Below are 17,891 nucleotides of genomic sequence, written 5' to 3'. Positions count from 1 at the left end.
CGCAGATGCAGCCCCCTTTGGCCCCAGGTTTGACTCGGTGTTGCTGTTCGCCGAATTCCGTGCGATTTGCTGTCACTGGAAGTATGTAGTTCGGGTTTACCGGTAGGTCGCGCGATGTCCGAAGCTTCTGTCGGACATTTGACGGTACGTTGGGACGGAGTAGCATGAGGATAGTCATTGTCAAGGTGTAGAGAATACAACAATCCAAACTGCACACTTTCAATCCTCTTTGCTCTCTTCCCTGCTGATGGAGGTCAAGGAATGTGCAAGCTTCAGAAGCACCACGCTCTCGGTTGCGGCGTAGTAATTCAGACTATATCGCTGTTAGAAAACATCATCCCCTCATTAATATCCCAGAATTGTACTCACCTATCCATCAAGATCCGGAGATGACGCGTGAAGTGGTCCTCGTAGCGCTTCAGTGTATCTTCAAGCTTCGCAATTCGTGTCGGATCATAACCCCTAGCCTCAGCACCGGGGACTTTGCCTCCCGCTAAATCTGGGTCTGCAGAAGCCAAGGTTCTGGAGAGCGAGGCTGCTGTCCAGGATGCAAACATGGTGCAGCAGGTCACAAGTTTAGAATGGATCTGTATGATCAATTATTAGCATAGATTCCACCAAAATGAAGGAACACAGCATACCTTCAACAGCTTAGCCTGGGTAAGCATGCACTCCTTCAGGCATGTATCCAGAAAATCCACATGATCCTGCATCAGCTCATCAACCGTCCGGTTAACCTGCTTCATATCATTCTCCGTCACCTCCGATGCCTCCTTATGAACCTTTTCAACGCGCTCCATCAAACCGACCCAGTTGGGCTCGATGACCTCTGCCGTACAGAAATACAGAAGTTGTTGAACAAAGACCAACATTTTCGCGCGCAAGTTCCATGCCCGCCGTTTCCAGATCTCCAGTCGTCTGTCGGAGGATTTATGTCGCCAGCTAGTTACCTTGTTCTGGTCTGACCAGGACGTGACCAGCAACGTCTCAAGGTGGCGTAGTGACAAAAGATGGCGGAAGATAAGTTGGTACCGTAGAACAGTCTTGCGACTGATGACTAGTGACAGAGGAAACGGAACTGAGTAGTCCAACTCCAGAGCATCGAATCCCAGAATGTCTTTGTCCTCATCTGCTGAATGAGCGGCTTGTTGCTTCTCAAATGATGCTTCCGGATTTTCTTGGTTGATGCCTGAAACATTGACAACCTGCATCAACCACTTTGTCAGGCCGATCTTGTTCATCCGCACCTTGACGTCTTCCTTGAACTGGTCCTGTGCTGCGATACTGCCAGGCTGTCGGAGCACGATGTCTAATAGCGACTGGAGCTTGCCCTCGTTGACGACCCGCGCCGGCTTTCGCAGCTCCGAGGAGCCTAGCTCGAGGAAATAAGAGAAGAAATCTGAGCGGTCGAGGAAGAAGTAATGTTTCAGGGAGCGGAATCGAATGTTAAGGGAATTTTTGGTGACAAGCAGATTCAACAATGAGGCGTTGGCGTATGTGTAGGCGGCATTAACGTTGTCCAAAAACCGTGGATCGTCTAGCGTCTTCGGCACATCTTTGACCTCTTTGCTAATGTCGACACCACCACATTCTCGGACCACATTGAGATACTTTCCGGCCAGTAAGACCTTTTCTCGAACGCTCGTAAGCTGCGGGGGAACCTCATTGTCTCGAATCGTGTAACGCTTTTCCCAGTACTCATCCGTGTAGTCTTCCTCCAGCTTCTCCCGTTTGATCCATTTTTGTTCCTTGACCAGGAACTCGGCGTGAGGATCTTTGATACCTCCGTGGTGTAACCATTCATTCAGCATGGTCATGTAGGGCCGACTGGCGTCGCGTAGTAATGTCTGAAGCAAGGTCTTTGTTGTCGGGTCACCTGAGAACGTAGCCAGACGTTCTGTTAGGAGGCGCAAAATGTTTCCTCCTTTGCACATTTTCTTGCGTGCCATGGCCCCTGGCACCAGGTCTCCTCCTTCCTTGAGCTGTTCAAGGATATTGTCAACATCATCAAAGTCGTCAATGGACTCGTCGAGATCTTGATCTAATAGACCATTTCGACGCAACAATTCCTGGCCCATGGAATAAAGCTGTGTTAGACACTGAGCGGTAGGCATCGTGTGAAGGTGTAGTAGGTGCAAGGTGAATGTAGGGTTGTTCAACAGCTGGCTTTCCAGCTGGGCGATAAGGATGAGGTAGTCCTTGAGAAGCTTCCGAATAGATGCACACAATGAGTGACTAACAGCGCCACACTCAGCTCGGCTTTGAATTTCCACAAATGCCTCCATGGCGCTGTAATGTGTCGCCATCTTTAACATGGACTGGGTGAGATCTCGTAGGGTTGGATCGATGCCCGAGGCCATTTGGAAGACCGGGCCCGTCAGGCGGTCTTTTTCGACGGAAGGATCATATGAGCTGGCGTAGTGAATGTATTGGCCTTCGAATCCCATAAACACAAACAACAAGTCCTCCAGGATTGCTGCTTCTTGCGCATCGGGGGAGAGCTCTCGGAGCGGTCGAGGGTGAAGCGACTGCGGAGCTGTCGAGGCGAGAGGAGGAACTGATACGCGACATGCGAGCGGAGCTGTAGAGCAAGGAATCAAGGAAGCTTGGGGATCCCACGGCGCTGTATAAAAACGGGCAGATTAGTTTAACCATCACAGCCTCGCTGGCAAGATGCGGCACAAGGCCACTTACTAGCCGAGTCATTATGGAGATTCGAGCTTGCGCCATCGGCCTGGACAGGTCTCTTAGGCCGAGTCTTATCCCAATCGCCTCGGTTGGCCGCGCTGAGAGAATCCTTGACAGGGTTCCTTCGCACTGCCTTTTCCTTTGTCGTGATCACGGTGCGCTCTGTGCGCTTTTCGGACATACTCTTTTGATCACGCGATACTCTGTGCTTCTGGCTCGAAGTACTTGCGCGCGAAGGGTCTATGTTCTCGGTTTGAAGCGGCGAGGCTCCGCGATTTTCGGCATTGACGCGATTGGAGACAACGCGGGGTCGTGGAGCGCTCATATGGGCGCGGTCATTGGCAGACATAATCCCGCGAGGGCAACAAGTATATCATGTAGCATAAGAAAACAAATGCGAATAATTTAATGGCCTGGCGCAAAGGTAGGGAAGAGTGATATCCAAACAACCAAACAACCTTGGAACTCCACTCGGGTTTGGGCAGAAGCGTGCCTTGGTGCCTGAGGCGACGCTAGGCTCTCACCTCTTACGTCGCGAGCTTCCTTCCCGAGCTTCAGACACCCTCTGCTCCTTTCCATCCTCTCCATCGCCTGTCTTCTTTGCTTCTTTTCTCGACTAGTCCCTTCAGCCCTTTCAGATCCCCCATCATGTTTATTGCCCGATCAGAATATGGTAAGCTTCGTCAACGTCCCCTCGCCGCGGATTCAACTAACAGCTGTGGACAGACCGTGGAATCAAGTACGTCCTCCATTTAGAATGTGTGGCCCCTCTTCGATGAATCCCCAGTCTGACAATGATTGCTCCCCAGCACCTTCTCCCCCGAAGGTCGTTTGTTCCAGGTCGAATACTCTCTTGAAGCTATCAAGCTAGGCTCCACAGCGATCGGAGTATGTCATACTATGTTTTCTCTTTTCACTACGCCGGTCGATTGAGCATATGGAAGGCATCCAATGGAAGCCCTCACATTGTTATCGAAACGCCGAACGAGGATGATGCGACCCCGGAACAGTTCTTGCTGACATTCACCCAGGTAGCAACATCCGAGGGTGTGGTCCTCGGTGTCGAGAAGCGCGTCACATCTACCCTCCTCGAAGCGTCATCCGTTGAGAAGATTGTCGAAATTGACCAGCACATCGGCTGTGCCATGTCCGGTCTGCAGGCCGATGCCCGGAACTTGGTTGAACACGCCCGCGTTGAGTGCCAGAATCACGCTTTCCACTATGCTGAGCCTCTGCGGGTTGAAAGCACCACTCAGGCAATTTGCGATTTGGCTCTGCGATTCGGTGAGAGCGGTGACGACGAGGAGAGTGTTATGAGTAGACCTTTCGGTGTTGCGCTGTTAATTGCTGGTTACGATGAGGACGGGCCACAGCTGTAAGAGATACTATTCGCGTTCTTATTCTGGAAGCCTCGCTAACCTCTGATTTTTGTTAGATACCACGCTGAGCCATCTGGCACATTCTACCGGTATGACGCCAAGGCCATTGGCTCGGGAAGCGAGGGCGCGCAGGCCGAACTCCAGAATGAATACCACCGGTCTTTGACCCTAGCAGAAGCTGAGACGTTGGTTCTCAAGACATTGAAGCAGGTTATGGAGGAGAAGCTTGATTCGAAGAATGTCCAGCTAGCTAGCGTGACCAAGGAGAAGGGCTTCCGCATTTACGGCGACGAGGAGATGGGCAATGCTGTCGCACAACTCGGTGGGAATCAATAAACGAGCAGTTGTGGATGATGTGTCCTGAATTCATCAGGTTCGATATTGGGGCTAGTATCTCTTCAGAGCAATAGAAAAATAATGATGCCGCCCAAGTTTATATCTACGCATGCATCGATTGAGATACAGAACATGCATCCATGGTAATTTTGAGCTATATACAAGAAAGGATAGATAAGACTAGCGGATCTTATACACACAAGGCTTCAACACCTGAGCCTCCTGCTCAGCAGTCATACCAGACTCAGACTCAGGCTTGCGGTCGACAAAGCGCTTCTTACCAGGAGCCGCAGGCGCACTCAAAGCCGAAGCGTGTTTGCCCTTCGTAGGCGCACCACCCTGCTTGACAAACTCCATGCGCACAAACATCTTATTAGACTTGTCGACAGACTCCTGACGAAGCATGAAGCCACGAGAGCGGAACACCTCCACAAAGGCAGAGATATCAGTCTCATCACCGTTATCAGAGGGACGCGCATCCTCAGCAAAGATCTCCGCCTCATCCAAGTCAGAATCAGCATCGTCCTTGCCACCCTTCTTCTTGGGCTTCTTCTTGTCAGTCTTGCTACCGGGCCTCTGGGCGCCGATCTGCGACTTCTTGCGCGTCACCTTGCCAAATCGACTCTTCACCTCACTAACCCAGCACTCGCCCTTGCCGTCGCCGCGCAGAACACGCCATGCCTCTTCAACGAACGAGACCCAGTTGGTGCCCATCAGACTGAGACAGAAGATAGCCACGTCCACTGAACCATCCTCCAATGGGAGATTGGAGATATCAGCCTTGGTGATCAGCGCATCGGGAGCTTGCAGATCGTAGCTGTTAAGCTTGATGTTCAGTTTCTTCGCGGAAGGAGTCAGGGCACGCGACAGCGCCGCATCACCACAGCCCAGGTCGGCGAAGGTACATGATCCATTCGGGCGGCGCGGGAGTGGGTATCCCTTTGCTGGGTTGAGGGGCTTGCCTCGCTTCGGGAGGGGGATCGCACCGCGGTGGCGGATGGTCTTGATGTAGCCGTCGACCGGGTTGGAGGGCCAGGATTCCTTCACCTGTCTTGAGAATCCGGCGTGGTACTCATCGAAGAGCTCCGGGTTGGCATTGAACATGTCAAGCGCTTTCGCGGACGGTGTGGTGTAGAGTGTTTCGTTCAGGTGGCGGAACCGGGAGGAGATCAGCTTCTGTCGCATCGCCTGCTGGAGGGGTGTCAGGTTTGATGCTGGTGGTGGTGCTGGCGCAGCGGGAGCAGGAGCGGGAGCTGCTTCAGTTGAGGGAGCTGCATCGTCTGTTTGCTTCGAGGCGTCGGCGTCCTTGTCCTTCTTTTTCTTGTTTCTCTTCTGCTTCTTCTTGGGTGCCTTTTCGTCGCCTTGGTCTGCCTCGGCGCTTGGGGCGACAGCTTCGCTGGCAGGCTTCTCGGGTGTGGCCTCGGGTGCCTGCTTCTCTTTCTTTTCCTTCTTCTGCTTTTGCTTCTGCTCTGGCTTCACGGGAGTGTTCGCACCCTTTCCACCTTTTGCAGGGCCTCCGGTCTGGCCCTCGATATGCCGGCGGTACATCTCATCTACATTGCCTGAGTTGACAGCGCCATTGCCGCGCTTGCGCTTGTTGTTCTTCGCATTAAGCTTGGTATCCTTCTGTTCGGACTCATTCTGAGGCTTGGCGGCCTGAGTCTGGGGCTTCAGAGCATCGCTCGAAAGCGACCATCCTGGGACAGCGAACATGATGGGACAGGATTGGCGAGTAGTAGCCAATACCTTCAGATATGCGAGACTGGGGTGGGGACGGGGTGATGTTCGAGCTCTCAAGAAAGAAGAAAAAAAGTAGCTCAAAATTTCGTTATCAGTGGTAATCTTACTATCGTTACAATACTACGCCTGAGGCATCAAATGCCTCAGGTCTGAAGCCTCAGGCTTCAAAAGGCTCCGCGCTCAAACACCTATGGAGTTGATCGGATCAAAGGACCCACGGCGTTCCCTGTTTAGGTCTCTCCCTGACTATCATATATTCAGGTCGATTAGCACCAATAGGAGACCCCCATCCGATCGGCTGTTATAGATGTACAACTCAGTCCAGGCGCCACATAAGCCGGGAAACCCTGAGCCCTGCGTAGATGAATTAATTGAGCATGTATTAGTAGAGAACTTTCATGCTAGGCAAATCGATATAGATTAAATTAACATATAAGATGGAAAGTAATGGGCGGGGGAAGCTTGGATCTCGGCTGATCTGCGAAACCGGCAGCTTTAACCCTCCATCCAAACCTCGTTAGCTTCCTCACGTCTACTCCGTACTTCTTTAAGGTCCCTTTTGGCCCCACAATGTCTTCCATGCATAAATACTCTCTTTCTTCCTATACTGTCTAGTCACACTTTCTACCATGGCTGAAGATCTCCATGACAATCCGAGTCCCATCGAGTCTGCGGAGGCCTCGTCCTCACGGTCAGGTCCCCGCAGACTCCCGAAGAAACGGACCAAGACTGGTTGTTTAAGTATGTTGCATGATGGGTGAGAGATGGTTCCCCGTTGACCAAGCCTAGCTTGTCGAAAGCGCCGCATTAAGTGCGGCGAAGAGAAGCCGATCTGCACCAACTGCGTCAAGTCAAAGCGAATCTGTGAGGGCTATGCCCAGCGAGTTGTCTTCAAGAATCCCATCGGTATCTTCGGGTCTTTTGGTCCCCTACATAGTCAGGATCCCCAAATGCTACAGCAGCATATGGGGATGCCCTTGTACAACGACTATGGCTCGCAACTCCCGCCCCAGCAGGCCGCTGCCGCCGCTCAGCATCCAATGCTTGCCCCGCGACCTGTTGATCCAGCTACGATGGGTTACAGCTCTTTCCCGCCACAGATGCCTCAGCCAGATAGGACTCAGCCAGGAAATACTCCTCCGTTCTACTACCCACCTGGTCCAATGCCAGTGCAAGCGCCGACGCATATGTGGCCCATCGGGCAATTGGGTCATACAGAGGGCATGCCGGTCCCACAAGCCAGCGCTGACTACTCACAGGTGCAGCACCCAGTTCATTCGGGTCAATCGAACACTCCACAAATGCCACAAACAAGCATACAATATCCGCCTGCGATCACCAGTCCGATCGGGCAGACGGCTGAAGAATACGCCTCGAACCTGTCCCCAGTTCCGCCTCTCAATGAGGTATCGGAAAGAAATCAGGACATTTCAACTCAGGTCTGTATCGCCCGAGTCTCCCTAGTGTTTGTAATGAGCATGCTGAGTATTGTTAGATGACTCAACCTCTGCCGACGATATACCATTATCAGCCACCACCGGGACAATTGCCACAGCAATCAGGTCCTCTTGAACAGTACATTCCCCAGCAACCGCAGGTGATATATATGGAAGATGAAACCGAGGACTATTACGATGTGGACTCGGACGATGAGATGGACGACCAATCCCGGGCCGAAGGCTTCAACCAGCTGAGTCTCATTATGGCGTCTGCCAACCGCGACGAGCAACAACTACGCTCCTTTACAACTTATTTGAACGAGCCTAATATTCTCGCCTCGTACCGTCCCTCATATGGTTCTTCTCCTTTGAACAATCCCAAAACAGCCCGCATCTTCGCCCACTTCATTCATTCCACCGGCCCCTCTTTGTCAATATTTGAACGTCATCCTACCGACTCTTCGATTGTCCTAGGGGCTGCCGTGCCCTCCACACGGCAAGGTTTATGGACCTATACCCTTGCTCTCAAGGCTTTGGAGCACCCCGCGCTGCTTCAGTCCATTTTGGCAGTCAGTAGTTTGCATATTGCAAACTTGCAGCATACTCCTGCAACAGTGTCCCTGAAACACTACCACTACGCATTAAGAAGAATTGGTTATGCAGTCGGCCTTCCCCACCGGCGCAAGCAAATCGGTACACTGGCTGCTACTCTTCTGCTTGGCTACTACGAGGTGATATCGGCTGATCACTCCGGATGGAACAACCACATTGCCGGATCCGCCCAGCTAATTCGAGAGATCGACTTTGCTACCACGACCAGAGACCTTCGAGCTCATCGACGCAGGCTACACGAGCAGCGACGCCAGTCGGACTGGTCGAATTCATGGTGGGGGATGTCTGGCGATATCTCCGAGGATGATCCCTTCGAGGAAAAAGAAGGCAACATCGATGAAGACCTCATCGGAACCCTTATGGGTCGTTCAATCAACTATGATCAATTTGGTGGTATTGACGAGGGCAACACACAGCCACCCAAGAAGCACTTTACTCGCAAGGACATTGAGGTTTTCCGAATCCAGTGCGATCTCTACTGGTGGTTCTTCAAACACGATGCATTCCAGAGCTTTATTGGTGGGAACAAACTATTGTAAGTCTCCGCGTACTGAAAATTGGAATGCCACTTGCTGATAGTGGAAGGATGCCCTTCTCTCAACGGGGTCAGTGTCCGCCCCGAGCGGGTGTCGGTCGGTTAGATGCCATCTATGGCTCGGCAGATCATCTATGGATGTTGCTTGCTCGAGTGACGGACTTTGGCCTGCGTGACCGGAAGCGAAAACTTAGAACTTTGAAGGCAGGTGGGAAGGACTGGAGGCCTGGTCCTGAGATGTTCAAGTTCATGGGTCGCTTTGCTGGCGGTCCCCCTGGCCAAAGACCAGGGCCTCCTGGTGGTCCAGGTCCAGGCCCGGGAGGTCCAGGGGGTCCACCTGGCGGTCCCCCTGGTATGCAGCCTGGAGGCCCGGGCGGGCACCCGACAGGGGAGCCTCCTGGGCAATCACCTCAATCTGCTGACAGCCCTCCCATGTATGGGATGGTACCCCCTCAGCCCCCGACTCGACTGCCGTCTGGATTTCAAGAAATACCGCGTGAGCCGCGGGCGTCACCTGACGCGGATGACCAGATCGAGGTGAGTTACAAGGAAGCAGAGCAGGAATGGGAAGAGATCTTAGCTGCTATGGAAATATTTGCCCATGCGCTGGGCCGTGACTTTCAGCCTCTGCCAGCGGATGTCACGCTTCCGATCGCGACTCCCTTCGGTCCCGCCCTTCAATATCGTACGCACACCATCGCCGTCATCTGGGGATTCTACTATGCTGTGCGGCTTTTGCTGAACCGACTTCATCCTTCCATGCCGCCGGCCATCATGATGGCAGCAGGAGTGGCTGCTCCGACGACGGCCGAGTTAGCGCAAACCATTGGAAAGATCTTCTCGGGTATTTACTACCCGCAACGCCATAGCCTCGAAGCCGGCAGTCTCAATCCCAATCTGGGTTCGTCATTGACTGAAATGACGGTTCCACTTTTCTTTGCGGCCGTACAGTATACCGATGCTAATCAGCGGGCTTGGACGATTGCCAAACTCCGAGATATCTCTCGTCTGACAGGGTTTAAGTCTTCCGAAGCTGTTGCCGGTGGCTGTGAAAAGGCATGGACTGTGGCTGCCAAACAAGGTCGGGGGCCACCCTATCAACGGTCATTCGAGACTTCACGAGAGCGGGAACGTCAACAAGAGGTAAGCATGCTCCGAAATTCTGGCAACATCGACGCTAATGTTCATGCGCCACAGGAGGCTGTGCGGGAAATGAGTGACGATCGTCGTTTTGTGACGGTCAAGAAAGATCGATCTCATTGGGCTATGGGGATTTTAGAGGAGGACATAGCCAACTTGGAAGTGTAGGCAGCATACAGCAAGGCATATCATACAGTAGTGCCCGAATTAGTGTACGCGGAGATATACCCCCACATCGTCTTACCCAATGTCATCATTGATCGACTTCTGCCTGACGTGCCTATTTATTATTTTGTGGCTTTTCTTCTTGTAAGGCTGACCTTGCGTTTCCCTTCTAGACCCTTCAGCTCTCTCTCTCTCTCTCTCTCTCTCTCTTTCTTTTCACTTCCACTTGCGTATCTACTCTCACCTCACCCGTGGTTCGCACTCTCGGTCCGCAAGTCAGCCGCCCGCGTCATCCACGGTTCACGTCATCCCGGACTTTTGTCTTTGTCTGCAGGTGATAGCCATGTCTCGCTATGACGATTACCGTTCGTCAACAGGGACGTTGGACTCGCGAGACCGCCACGATCGCTACTCACGGGGCCCAGCCGTGGTCGAACGACCCCGCCATGCCGAAGAACGCTTCGAAGCCCGGCTCCGCGACGAAGACAGATACGGACCCCCTGCACGCGCACCAGGGCGCTTCTACGAGGATGAATACCTAGACCACCCGGCTCCTGCAGGCCCTCTCGTGGCGCATGATCGGCGCCGACGCCGTGACGAGAGCCCCTCCTTTGAACGTCCCCGTCTTATTAGGCGGCAGTCGTCTCTGGACACCTTTGATCGAATCCCACGGCGCAAGATGGAGGCTCTCGATGCCCATGCCCGCGACCGGGCCCCTCGCATGCCCCGCGTTCCTGCTCCGCCTCATCGCCACTTCTCCCCCGGTCGTTATCGGGAGCGCGAGGTCTATGAGGATATTAGGATCGCTGAGCCCGATTATTATGGTGATGAGGAGTTCAGAGATGTTCGTGAGAGAGACATGGTTGGCCATCGTCGCCGCTCGAGCAGCAATGCTCGTAGACATCATGAGGAGAAACCTTACCCGCGCAAAGGGAAGACCCGTATTCCTCGTCACCTTGCCCATGTCCATGCCATCTTGGATCTAGGCTATCCGTTCAAGGAGGAGGTTGGTATTTACGCTCTGATGTTATCTCCAGTTACTGACTTGTGTAGGATGATGTGATCGTGATCCAGAAGGCCCTGTCAAAGGCTCAGATCGATGAAGTGATCACCTTGAGTCGCGAGTTCAGGAGGCCTCCTAGCCCGGTAGAGAGTGAGTGGCATTCCCTATCTCTTTTTCGAAAGACCAATCCTAACTTGCGACGCCGAGCAGCTGAATACCTTTCTGTACGAGAGCGTCCGCGCGAGCGTGTCACGACTGAATACTTGCAAGTCGAGGCAGCTACTTCTCCACGCTCGAGTCGTGACACGTTCATTGTTGAGGCCGCACCTTCACGACACAGGTCACACTCGCGCCATCACCACGATGATTATTACGAAGAGATTGTGGATAGACCAATAGTGCGAGGGATCTCCCGGCCACGTTCGGTATCAGTCCACGCACACCGCCCTGTGCAGTACATTGAACAGCGAGAGTTCGATAATGCTCGGACCGGCCCAATGGTTCTTGTGCGTCCACGAGACAGTGATAATGATGTGAGCGACTACATTCGTGAACTTGAGGAGGAGACTAGACTTCTTCGCCTGGAGAGACAGGGTGGCATTGAGATTACGCGGCAACGCGATACGGAAATCATTGATAACAGAGGGAATGAGGAGGAAGTTACGGAGGTTCGGAGACAGGAGCGCAGAGGTATGATTCTGCAAACTATTCTCATCTTGATTTCATAGTTCTGACATTCTACAGAGCCCAACTCTCGCATTATGCGCGCTATGATGGCTACTCTTACTTGAGCATTGCACAATTTCGCAAGATTCGGCAGGGATTTGATGACGCTATGACATTAATTTGATTCTGGGAGATTTCCGGATGTTTCTATGTACTTTTCTTAGTTTCCGCTGAATATTATCTTTACAAAGCGCATTGTTGCCTGTTTGTTTCCTGTGGCGGTGCATATGAGGCGGTGCATTGCCCGAGCCTCGACCTTCATAGCTGCACATGTGGTAATATCCTATCATCTCTTCACCCACACCCCCATTTCTTCCTCTTTTTTAGTCAATTTCCTCAATAATTACGCAATCATGGATCGAGTGCAGGCATTCGGAAAGAACTTCAGGTGAATACAACCCCTCACCCCTCACCCCTATCCCGCGGACCGTCAACCTAATCCGACTGTGGCCGATCGCGTTACTGACATCTTCTTGCCTTGTGGTTTTCTGACGGACAGCGCAAACTTCACACCTTTTGCGCAGCGTACCCAGCAGCTGATCAAGGAGCAGCTTGGCCAAGCCGACGACAAGACCCAACTGCCCGATGAATACATCGAGCTCGAGAAGCGCGTCGATGCGCTCAAGCTCGTCCACCAGAAGCTTTTGCAGGTGACGTGAGTGATACCCACTCCCTCGTCATGCTACGGTGCATGCATATCGCCCGCAGCTACTTACCAGTGCCACCACCAACCAGCTCCCAATACTCCAACGAGGCCTACGACTACCCTCCCAACATCCGCGAATCCTTCAACGACCTGGGCCGCACCATCAACGAGAAGGTCCAGCTCCTCTCGCAAGCTGGCTCACCCGCCGAAGCTCAAGCCGCCCTGACCGCCCCACCAAGCGCAAAGCCCCAGCCCAAGACCTTCAACCACGCCATCGCCCGCGCCTCCCTGGCTGGCTCGCAGACTCTCGCTCAGAGCTCCGAGGTCGAAGACCCCCTCGCCAATGCGCTTGAGAAGTATGCCCTGGCTGAGGAGAAGGTTGGAGAGGCTCGTCTCGCTCAGGATGCGCAGATCCAGTCCCGCTTCCTGGCTGGCTGGAATACCACGCTCAATACCAACTTGATGTTTGCTACTAAGGCGCGCAAGAACGTTGAGAATGCCCGCTTGATGCTTGACTCTGTTAAGGCTAGCAAGAAGGCTGCTGCTCATGGTGATCTCGATAACCTCAGTGAAGATGCCCGTGCCGAGATCGAGCAGGCTGAGGATGAGTTCGTTGGTCAGACTGAGGAGGCCGTGAGCGTGATGAAGAACGTGAGTTTTTGCCTTCCCTTTGGTTGATCTTTTGAAATTGTGGAGTTTCTTGTGCTGACTCGTCCGCTAGGTCCTTGATACCCCCGAGCCCCTGCGCAACCTGGCCGATCTGATCGCCGCTCAACTTGAGTTCCACAAGAAGTCTTATGAGATCCTCAGCGAGCTTGCCCCAACTGTGGATGCGCTGCAGGTCGAGCAGGAGGTAAGTTTTCATTGATAATTATCCTTGAGTATCACAACTAACTAGATCTAATAAGGCTAGCTACCGCAAGAGCCGTGAAGGCGCGTAAACGAGTTATTAGGTGCCCTTTTCTTTTATTTGCCCTGCCTGGTTCTGGCTTTATCTGTTATTTCGAGCCATGGCTATTGTCTGTATCTAAGCCGCTTTGCTTCTGCTGTGCCATCCCAAGGGATCATCCAGTAATTTTTGGACTTGGAATTTATATCCACTTCGTAGACCAAATATTACCTGTATCAAAGACTTAGATTGTAGATTGTATATTGGTATAGAGTAAATGCCGCCTGCATTGATCCACCGCCCGCCCGTTGTGGCCTAAGGCAGTATCGCGCTAGCTCAAGGAGCTCCGACATCAGATACTCCAACTCGCCAGGTCGCACTTCCCAGCTGACAACCCCGACAGCTGGATACTTTTCGAAGAACATCTCGAAATCCGATCCTTTGAATCCACATCCAACCCACGGTCGACCTGACCCCAATCGTGCCACGCTACACGGAACATCGAATACTTGTCTGTATCCAATCCGCGCTGTCGAGTGAATCGGACTGTCGAGACGACAGACAATTCAATCTAGTGAATCAACACTAGAATCAACAGTCAACAGTCTGCTCCCTCTCGAATTCTCCACGTCCATCACACAGGATTCCCCGAGACGAATTCCGCAAAACACGCTTCGACACTTCCGCCCCGGGTTTGCGCTTCACCCTAAAATACATTACCAAATACCGACAAAATGGCAAACGGGTACGTCTTCTCTGCCCTGGGAGGTGTCTGGTGAATACATCATCTATACACAAATACAATTCCTATTACCCGGCTGGTTATTCGACCACCACAAGTCTCTGTCACGACGATCTTATCCCGCCACACCAAACCCTCCTCATGATCCACGCTATTTTCCCTCAGCACATTCCCTATCATGTACTGACATCTTCTAGCTGGAGCTTGGTCATCGGCTTGATCATCATCGTTGCTGCATCTGTTGCTGCATGGTTCCTCAGCCCGAAGGGTGAAAACCAGACGTGAGTTTAGACCCCAGTATCGGATATTGGATCTACCAGATATCTCAATATGAGATATGGAATGGGGTGATTTTGCAAGATATTGACTCTTTCTTTACTCTAGACTGTTCCGCAGCACGCTTATTCTGACGTTTGTTTCTTGTTACTTGATGTGGGGTACGTATTCCGATTATCTTCTTTTTGGGATATGGTACGGTGGGCTCTATATATTGCAACGTTACTAACATCTCGGCTTCTATAGCAATTGTCTTCCTCTCACAGTGGCATCCCCTCATCGCACCGAAGCGCGCAGACATCAGACCTGACCGCGTACCAAATTAAATGTATCTCCATTTTTGGTTTCTGGATCAGTTATGTTTCTTCTTCTGTCGTTGACAGGCTTTTCGGGGAGGTTCTTGTTTGAGGTATTGTCTTTGGAATATGGTCTATTCTATTACATGCATTCATGAGCTTTAGTTGGATTGGGATCCAGTTGTTCCTGGTCCGCTCTACATTGCGGACATTAGGTTGGATTTGCACCTTTGTTGGAGGTGCTTTTGTATAGTCTGGTTTATTTTATGCTTGGTAGCGTTCCATCAATTATTTTCATCAAGTCACTGTTTCTGTCTAGTAGAGATCTCTAGGGCCAGTTTAGTTCTGCTGTACTTCATAAGTTTGGGTTGCTTTAATGTCGCTAAGTTTCTTGGTAGAGAGAGATATGTATATATCTACGAGGGTAGAATTTATTCAGATTCGAAAATCGAACCTTGAAGCCGATGGATTCCGGCTAAATTATAATTATGTATCAATTATATATAAATGCATCACGGTCTAACAACAAACAAGGCATCTCTTATCCAACCCCAATAGCACTCAGAATAACTCTCTGCACCGCCCACCGCGCAACCTGACCAGCAACCGCAACCGCAACAGCGCGCAGATAACCACAACCGAGTAAGATGTACAATGCCTCAATATTACTTAATAGCACGAGATGCGTATCAACAACACCAAGTGAAAGCAACGACGCAAGCAAATCAAAAAGCCCAGTCAGATGACTAGTCGGCGTAGAACTCCACAAAGACGAAAAAAACCCCGCAAGCCGCGATTCCAGAAACGAAGCAGGAACCGGTGTTGCAGAGGGAGATGGCGAGATCGCTGCTTTCGCTGAGAGAACTGAAGACGCGCTTGTAGCTGCGGAATATAGACTCTGGTTCACTTTACTGTGCATGGTAGTCGGCTGTGTCGCAGATCGGATTGTCGCCGCTGTCTGGCCGTTCGCTGGAATAGTGGAGAGGCTGCCGCTGCCGTCGGCGCCCCAGATTACCAGTAGGATGGGGAAGAGCTTCGCGCAGCTGCTTACTAGTAATGCGGTGCTGATTGCTGCTGGGCTTGCTGCCGTTGGAGGGGGAGGGGCTGGATGTTCTGTAGCGGGGCTGTTGAGGCGCGACGTAATGGCGGGGCTGGTCGTGGTGGTGGGATTGGTGGTGCTTGCGCATCGGTTGGGGAAGTCACCTCGCTGTATGTGCTCGAGGCTTGAGTGGACTTTGGTGGGCTTGCTAGTGGGTTTGCTTGGTTTTGGGTTTGGGCGATTACTGAGACAGCAGATGGGGAGGGCCGGATTGTTGGTGTCGGGGGTCCTGAGGGGAATGGGGTGGCTTCGCCTGTGTTTGTTGTGGTGGCATTGTTGCTGCTGTCTGGGCCGTTGTACCGGCGGGATTTTGGGACCAGAATTGAAGCTAGCAGGCGGACGGTTAGGTGGTGGGCGAGGGTTGCGGCGGCGTTCAAGCTTAGGAAGAAGAGGTATTGGACGATGATGGGGGCGCGCGAGAGGAACGTCGCTGCGAGGGATGGGTCCTTTTCAATGCGTGCCCAGGTCAGGTAAACGTCGAAGAGGAGTAGGAGAACGCCGAGGCGGATGATGGATCGCTATAGGGCCATGTTATCAGTTAGGGAACTGCAATTGTGTTGGATCCTACACTCACATCGAACCGATTGTCGTCGCGTCCGAGCCGATTGAACAAAAGGTGCCGGTATACCTATTTTCAGCCATTGTCAGTGGCTTGCCATATTTTCTGGACTTCACATAGAGCTTACCTGGGGTTTGATAAGCACCAAGTCAATGAACAACACAACGAAGTCATATTCGACATATTTGTCGGCAAATCGCTGGCAACGCGGGCATTGCGTCAGTCGCACACCCTTGCCTTGAGACCGGTCATCGGCGCGACTGTAAGCACTGTACAGATGGGAGACCGGATAAGAGCATTCGATGCAGATGGGCATCGTGTCATGACCTGAAGCAGTGTTCAAGTTGTTGCTCCCCTATATATACAAAGGCGGTGAGTTAGTTGAATACGTTCTAGTTCTACAGAGCTCCATATATGAAAACGACCTAATATTTATTCCCGAGGCCATAAGAATATTATAGCCTAATACTATTTTAAGATAACTAGAGTCCACTTGATTCGTTAAAGAGAGAAAGAGCCAAAAAATTAAAAATTGTGTGCTGGGTAAAAAAGATAAAAAAACAAACTCCGATAGGGGGAATCGAACCCCCGGCTGTCGTGTGAGAGACGACGATGTTAGCCACTACACCATATCGGATGTTGGATGAAATCAACATCCACTTAGTGTAACATGACCCAAAAGAGCGGTGTGGAATTTTCAGACCCACTCCACTCCATTCTATGAGATATCACTCTACTTCCCATTCTTGCACCGCTTTTTCCACGCTTCTACCTCGTATACACGTATTCCCGTGAGACAATTTTGCTATTGACCCGGGTCACCGAGCTCCTAAGCTCCGCCATCCCTTTCTCTAATATGTAACTCGTCGGCTCTACGATCTGCGCTACCCTCCCTCGTCCGGCCCTATTATCCCCAGCTCAGACCATGGCGCTCGAGTTAAGGCAGCCCTTTCCCAAAGTCTGTGACATTGGCATACAGGCATACCGCTTCAGATCTCAATCGGGCCTGTCCATAGTTGACCTCTGTGTAAGCAGGCGTGTTCGCCCTATACCCTTTCAGGACATCCGTCCCTGTGCAGCAGGCCGCAAATCTGCCTTGGGGCCGACACACTGCGCGAGAGCTTTGTCAACCTTGACTGATAGCGCGCTCACCTCAATTTAGAATCGAAGGTGACCGTATTTCATCAGTTTAATAGACTGATCAGACTGTCCCAGCCATGGTTCACACCAGCCGGCTCTTACTCAGTCAGCGCAATTATATATCTAAATAGGGACATTTTCTTTTTACGATGACTATCATAGATTAAGTGGTCATGTCGAGGCACCAAGACGGCCTTTAGATCGACAAAGGGTTGCTGCCTTATAAGGAGCCATTTCCGTGTCCCATTTGCAGCCACACAGAGCTTCTCCTCGAATTCCACCCGCCATCAGTTGAATATCATACAATCTTCTGGCATCCAATTCCGAGTCATACTTTTAGTATATAGGAAGTTGACCAATATGACCAGCTTGGCTTAGGTATTAAGCCGTCATCACAAGGCTACTGGGATTGGTTCTATCCAGGCTTTGAACCTCAGAACCCCTATACTTGCATCCCGGATGATGATAGTACGCGTGGTAA

General features: G+C 51.8%; 8 protein-coding genes across 8 annotated transcripts; 5 read left to right on the top strand and 3 right to left on the bottom strand.

Moving 5' to 3' along the window:
* Positions 1-21: 21 nt before the first annotated feature.
* On the bottom strand, positions 22-3,099 carry N7446_000293 (gamma-tubulin-complex subunit SPC97). The gene is made up of 4 exons (XM_058509060.1): positions 2,695-3,099; positions 642-2,623; positions 370-587; positions 22-313 (listed from the first exon to the last, which is right to left on the bottom strand). Exons 1-4 carry the CDS (start codon positions 3,035-3,037, stop codon positions 220-222), a joined length of 2,637 nt encoding a protein of 878 aa, XP_058378039.1. The 5' UTR covers positions 3,038-3,099; the 3' UTR covers positions 22-219.
* Positions 3,100-3,336: 237 nt separating this feature from the next.
* On the top strand, positions 3,337-4,403 carry pup2 (proteasome core particle subunit alpha 5; the record flags this gene model as incomplete). The annotated part of the gene is made up of 5 exons (XM_058509059.1): positions 3,337-3,361; positions 3,415-3,427; positions 3,498-3,576; positions 3,720-4,063; positions 4,124-4,403. 5 exons carry the CDS (start codon positions 3,337-3,339, stop codon positions 4,401-4,403), a joined length of 741 nt encoding a protein of 246 aa, XP_058378038.1.
* Positions 4,404-4,583: 180 nt separating this feature from the next.
* N7446_000291 (25S rRNA (adenine645-N1)-methyltransferase) lies at positions 4,584-6,116 on the bottom strand (the record flags this gene model as incomplete). The annotated part of the gene is made up of 1 exon (XM_058509058.1): positions 4,584-6,116. The coding sequence occupies one exon, from the start codon at positions 6,114-6,116 to the stop codon at positions 4,584-4,586; it is 1,533 nt and encodes a 510-aa protein (XP_058378037.1).
* A 656-nt stretch (positions 6,117-6,772) lies between these two features.
* On the top strand, positions 6,773-10,037 carry N7446_000290 (uncharacterized protein; the record flags this gene model as incomplete). The annotated part of the gene is made up of 5 exons (XM_058509057.1): positions 6,773-6,884; positions 6,933-7,582; positions 7,639-8,729; positions 8,780-9,872; positions 9,927-10,037. The coding sequence occupies 5 exons, from the start codon at positions 6,773-6,775 to the stop codon at positions 10,035-10,037; spliced, it is 3,057 nt and encodes a 1,018-aa protein (XP_058378036.1).
* Positions 10,038-10,377: 340 nt separating this feature from the next.
* On the top strand, positions 10,378-11,828 carry N7446_000289 (uncharacterized protein; the record flags this gene model as incomplete). Its single annotated transcript, XM_058509056.1, has 4 exons — positions 10,378-11,040; positions 11,088-11,187; positions 11,248-11,727; positions 11,782-11,828. 4 exons carry the CDS (start codon positions 10,378-10,380, stop codon positions 11,826-11,828), a joined length of 1,290 nt encoding a protein of 429 aa, XP_058378035.1.
* Positions 11,829-12,116: 288 nt separating this feature from the next.
* N7446_000288 (BAR domain-containing protein) lies at positions 12,117-13,350 on the top strand (the record flags this gene model as incomplete). Its single annotated transcript, XM_058509055.1, has 5 exons — positions 12,117-12,151; positions 12,263-12,418; positions 12,499-13,060; positions 13,131-13,262; positions 13,318-13,350. 5 exons carry the CDS (start codon positions 12,117-12,119, stop codon positions 13,348-13,350), a joined length of 918 nt encoding a protein of 305 aa, XP_058378034.1.
* A 682-nt stretch (positions 13,351-14,032) lies between these two features.
* Positions 14,033-14,642, top strand: N7446_000287 (uncharacterized protein; the record flags this gene model as incomplete). The annotated part of the gene is made up of 4 exons (XM_058509054.1): positions 14,033-14,043; positions 14,238-14,321; positions 14,425-14,477; positions 14,563-14,642. The coding sequence occupies 4 exons, from the start codon at positions 14,033-14,035 to the stop codon at positions 14,640-14,642; spliced, it is 228 nt and encodes a 75-aa protein (XP_058378033.1).
* A 1,020-nt stretch (positions 14,643-15,662) lies between these two features.
* N7446_000286 (sterol homeostasis protein ARV1) lies at positions 15,663-16,586 on the bottom strand (the record flags this gene model as incomplete). Its single annotated transcript, XM_058509053.1, has 3 exons — positions 15,663-16,229; positions 16,286-16,339; positions 16,398-16,586. 3 exons carry the CDS (start codon positions 16,584-16,586, stop codon positions 15,663-15,665), a joined length of 810 nt encoding a protein of 269 aa, XP_058378032.1.
* Between the last annotated feature and the right edge of the window lie 1,305 nt (positions 16,587-17,891).

This window comes from Penicillium canescens, assembly GCF_028828765.1.
Source record: "Penicillium canescens strain IBT 15451 chromosome Unknown utg000001l_segment0_segment0, whole genome shotgun sequence".
Taxonomy (NCBI): Eukaryota; Fungi; Ascomycota; class Eurotiomycetes; order Eurotiales; family Aspergillaceae; genus Penicillium; species Penicillium canescens.
The sequence above is the reverse complement of the archived record's forward strand: the minus strand, read 5'-3'. Positions and strand labels throughout refer to the sequence as shown.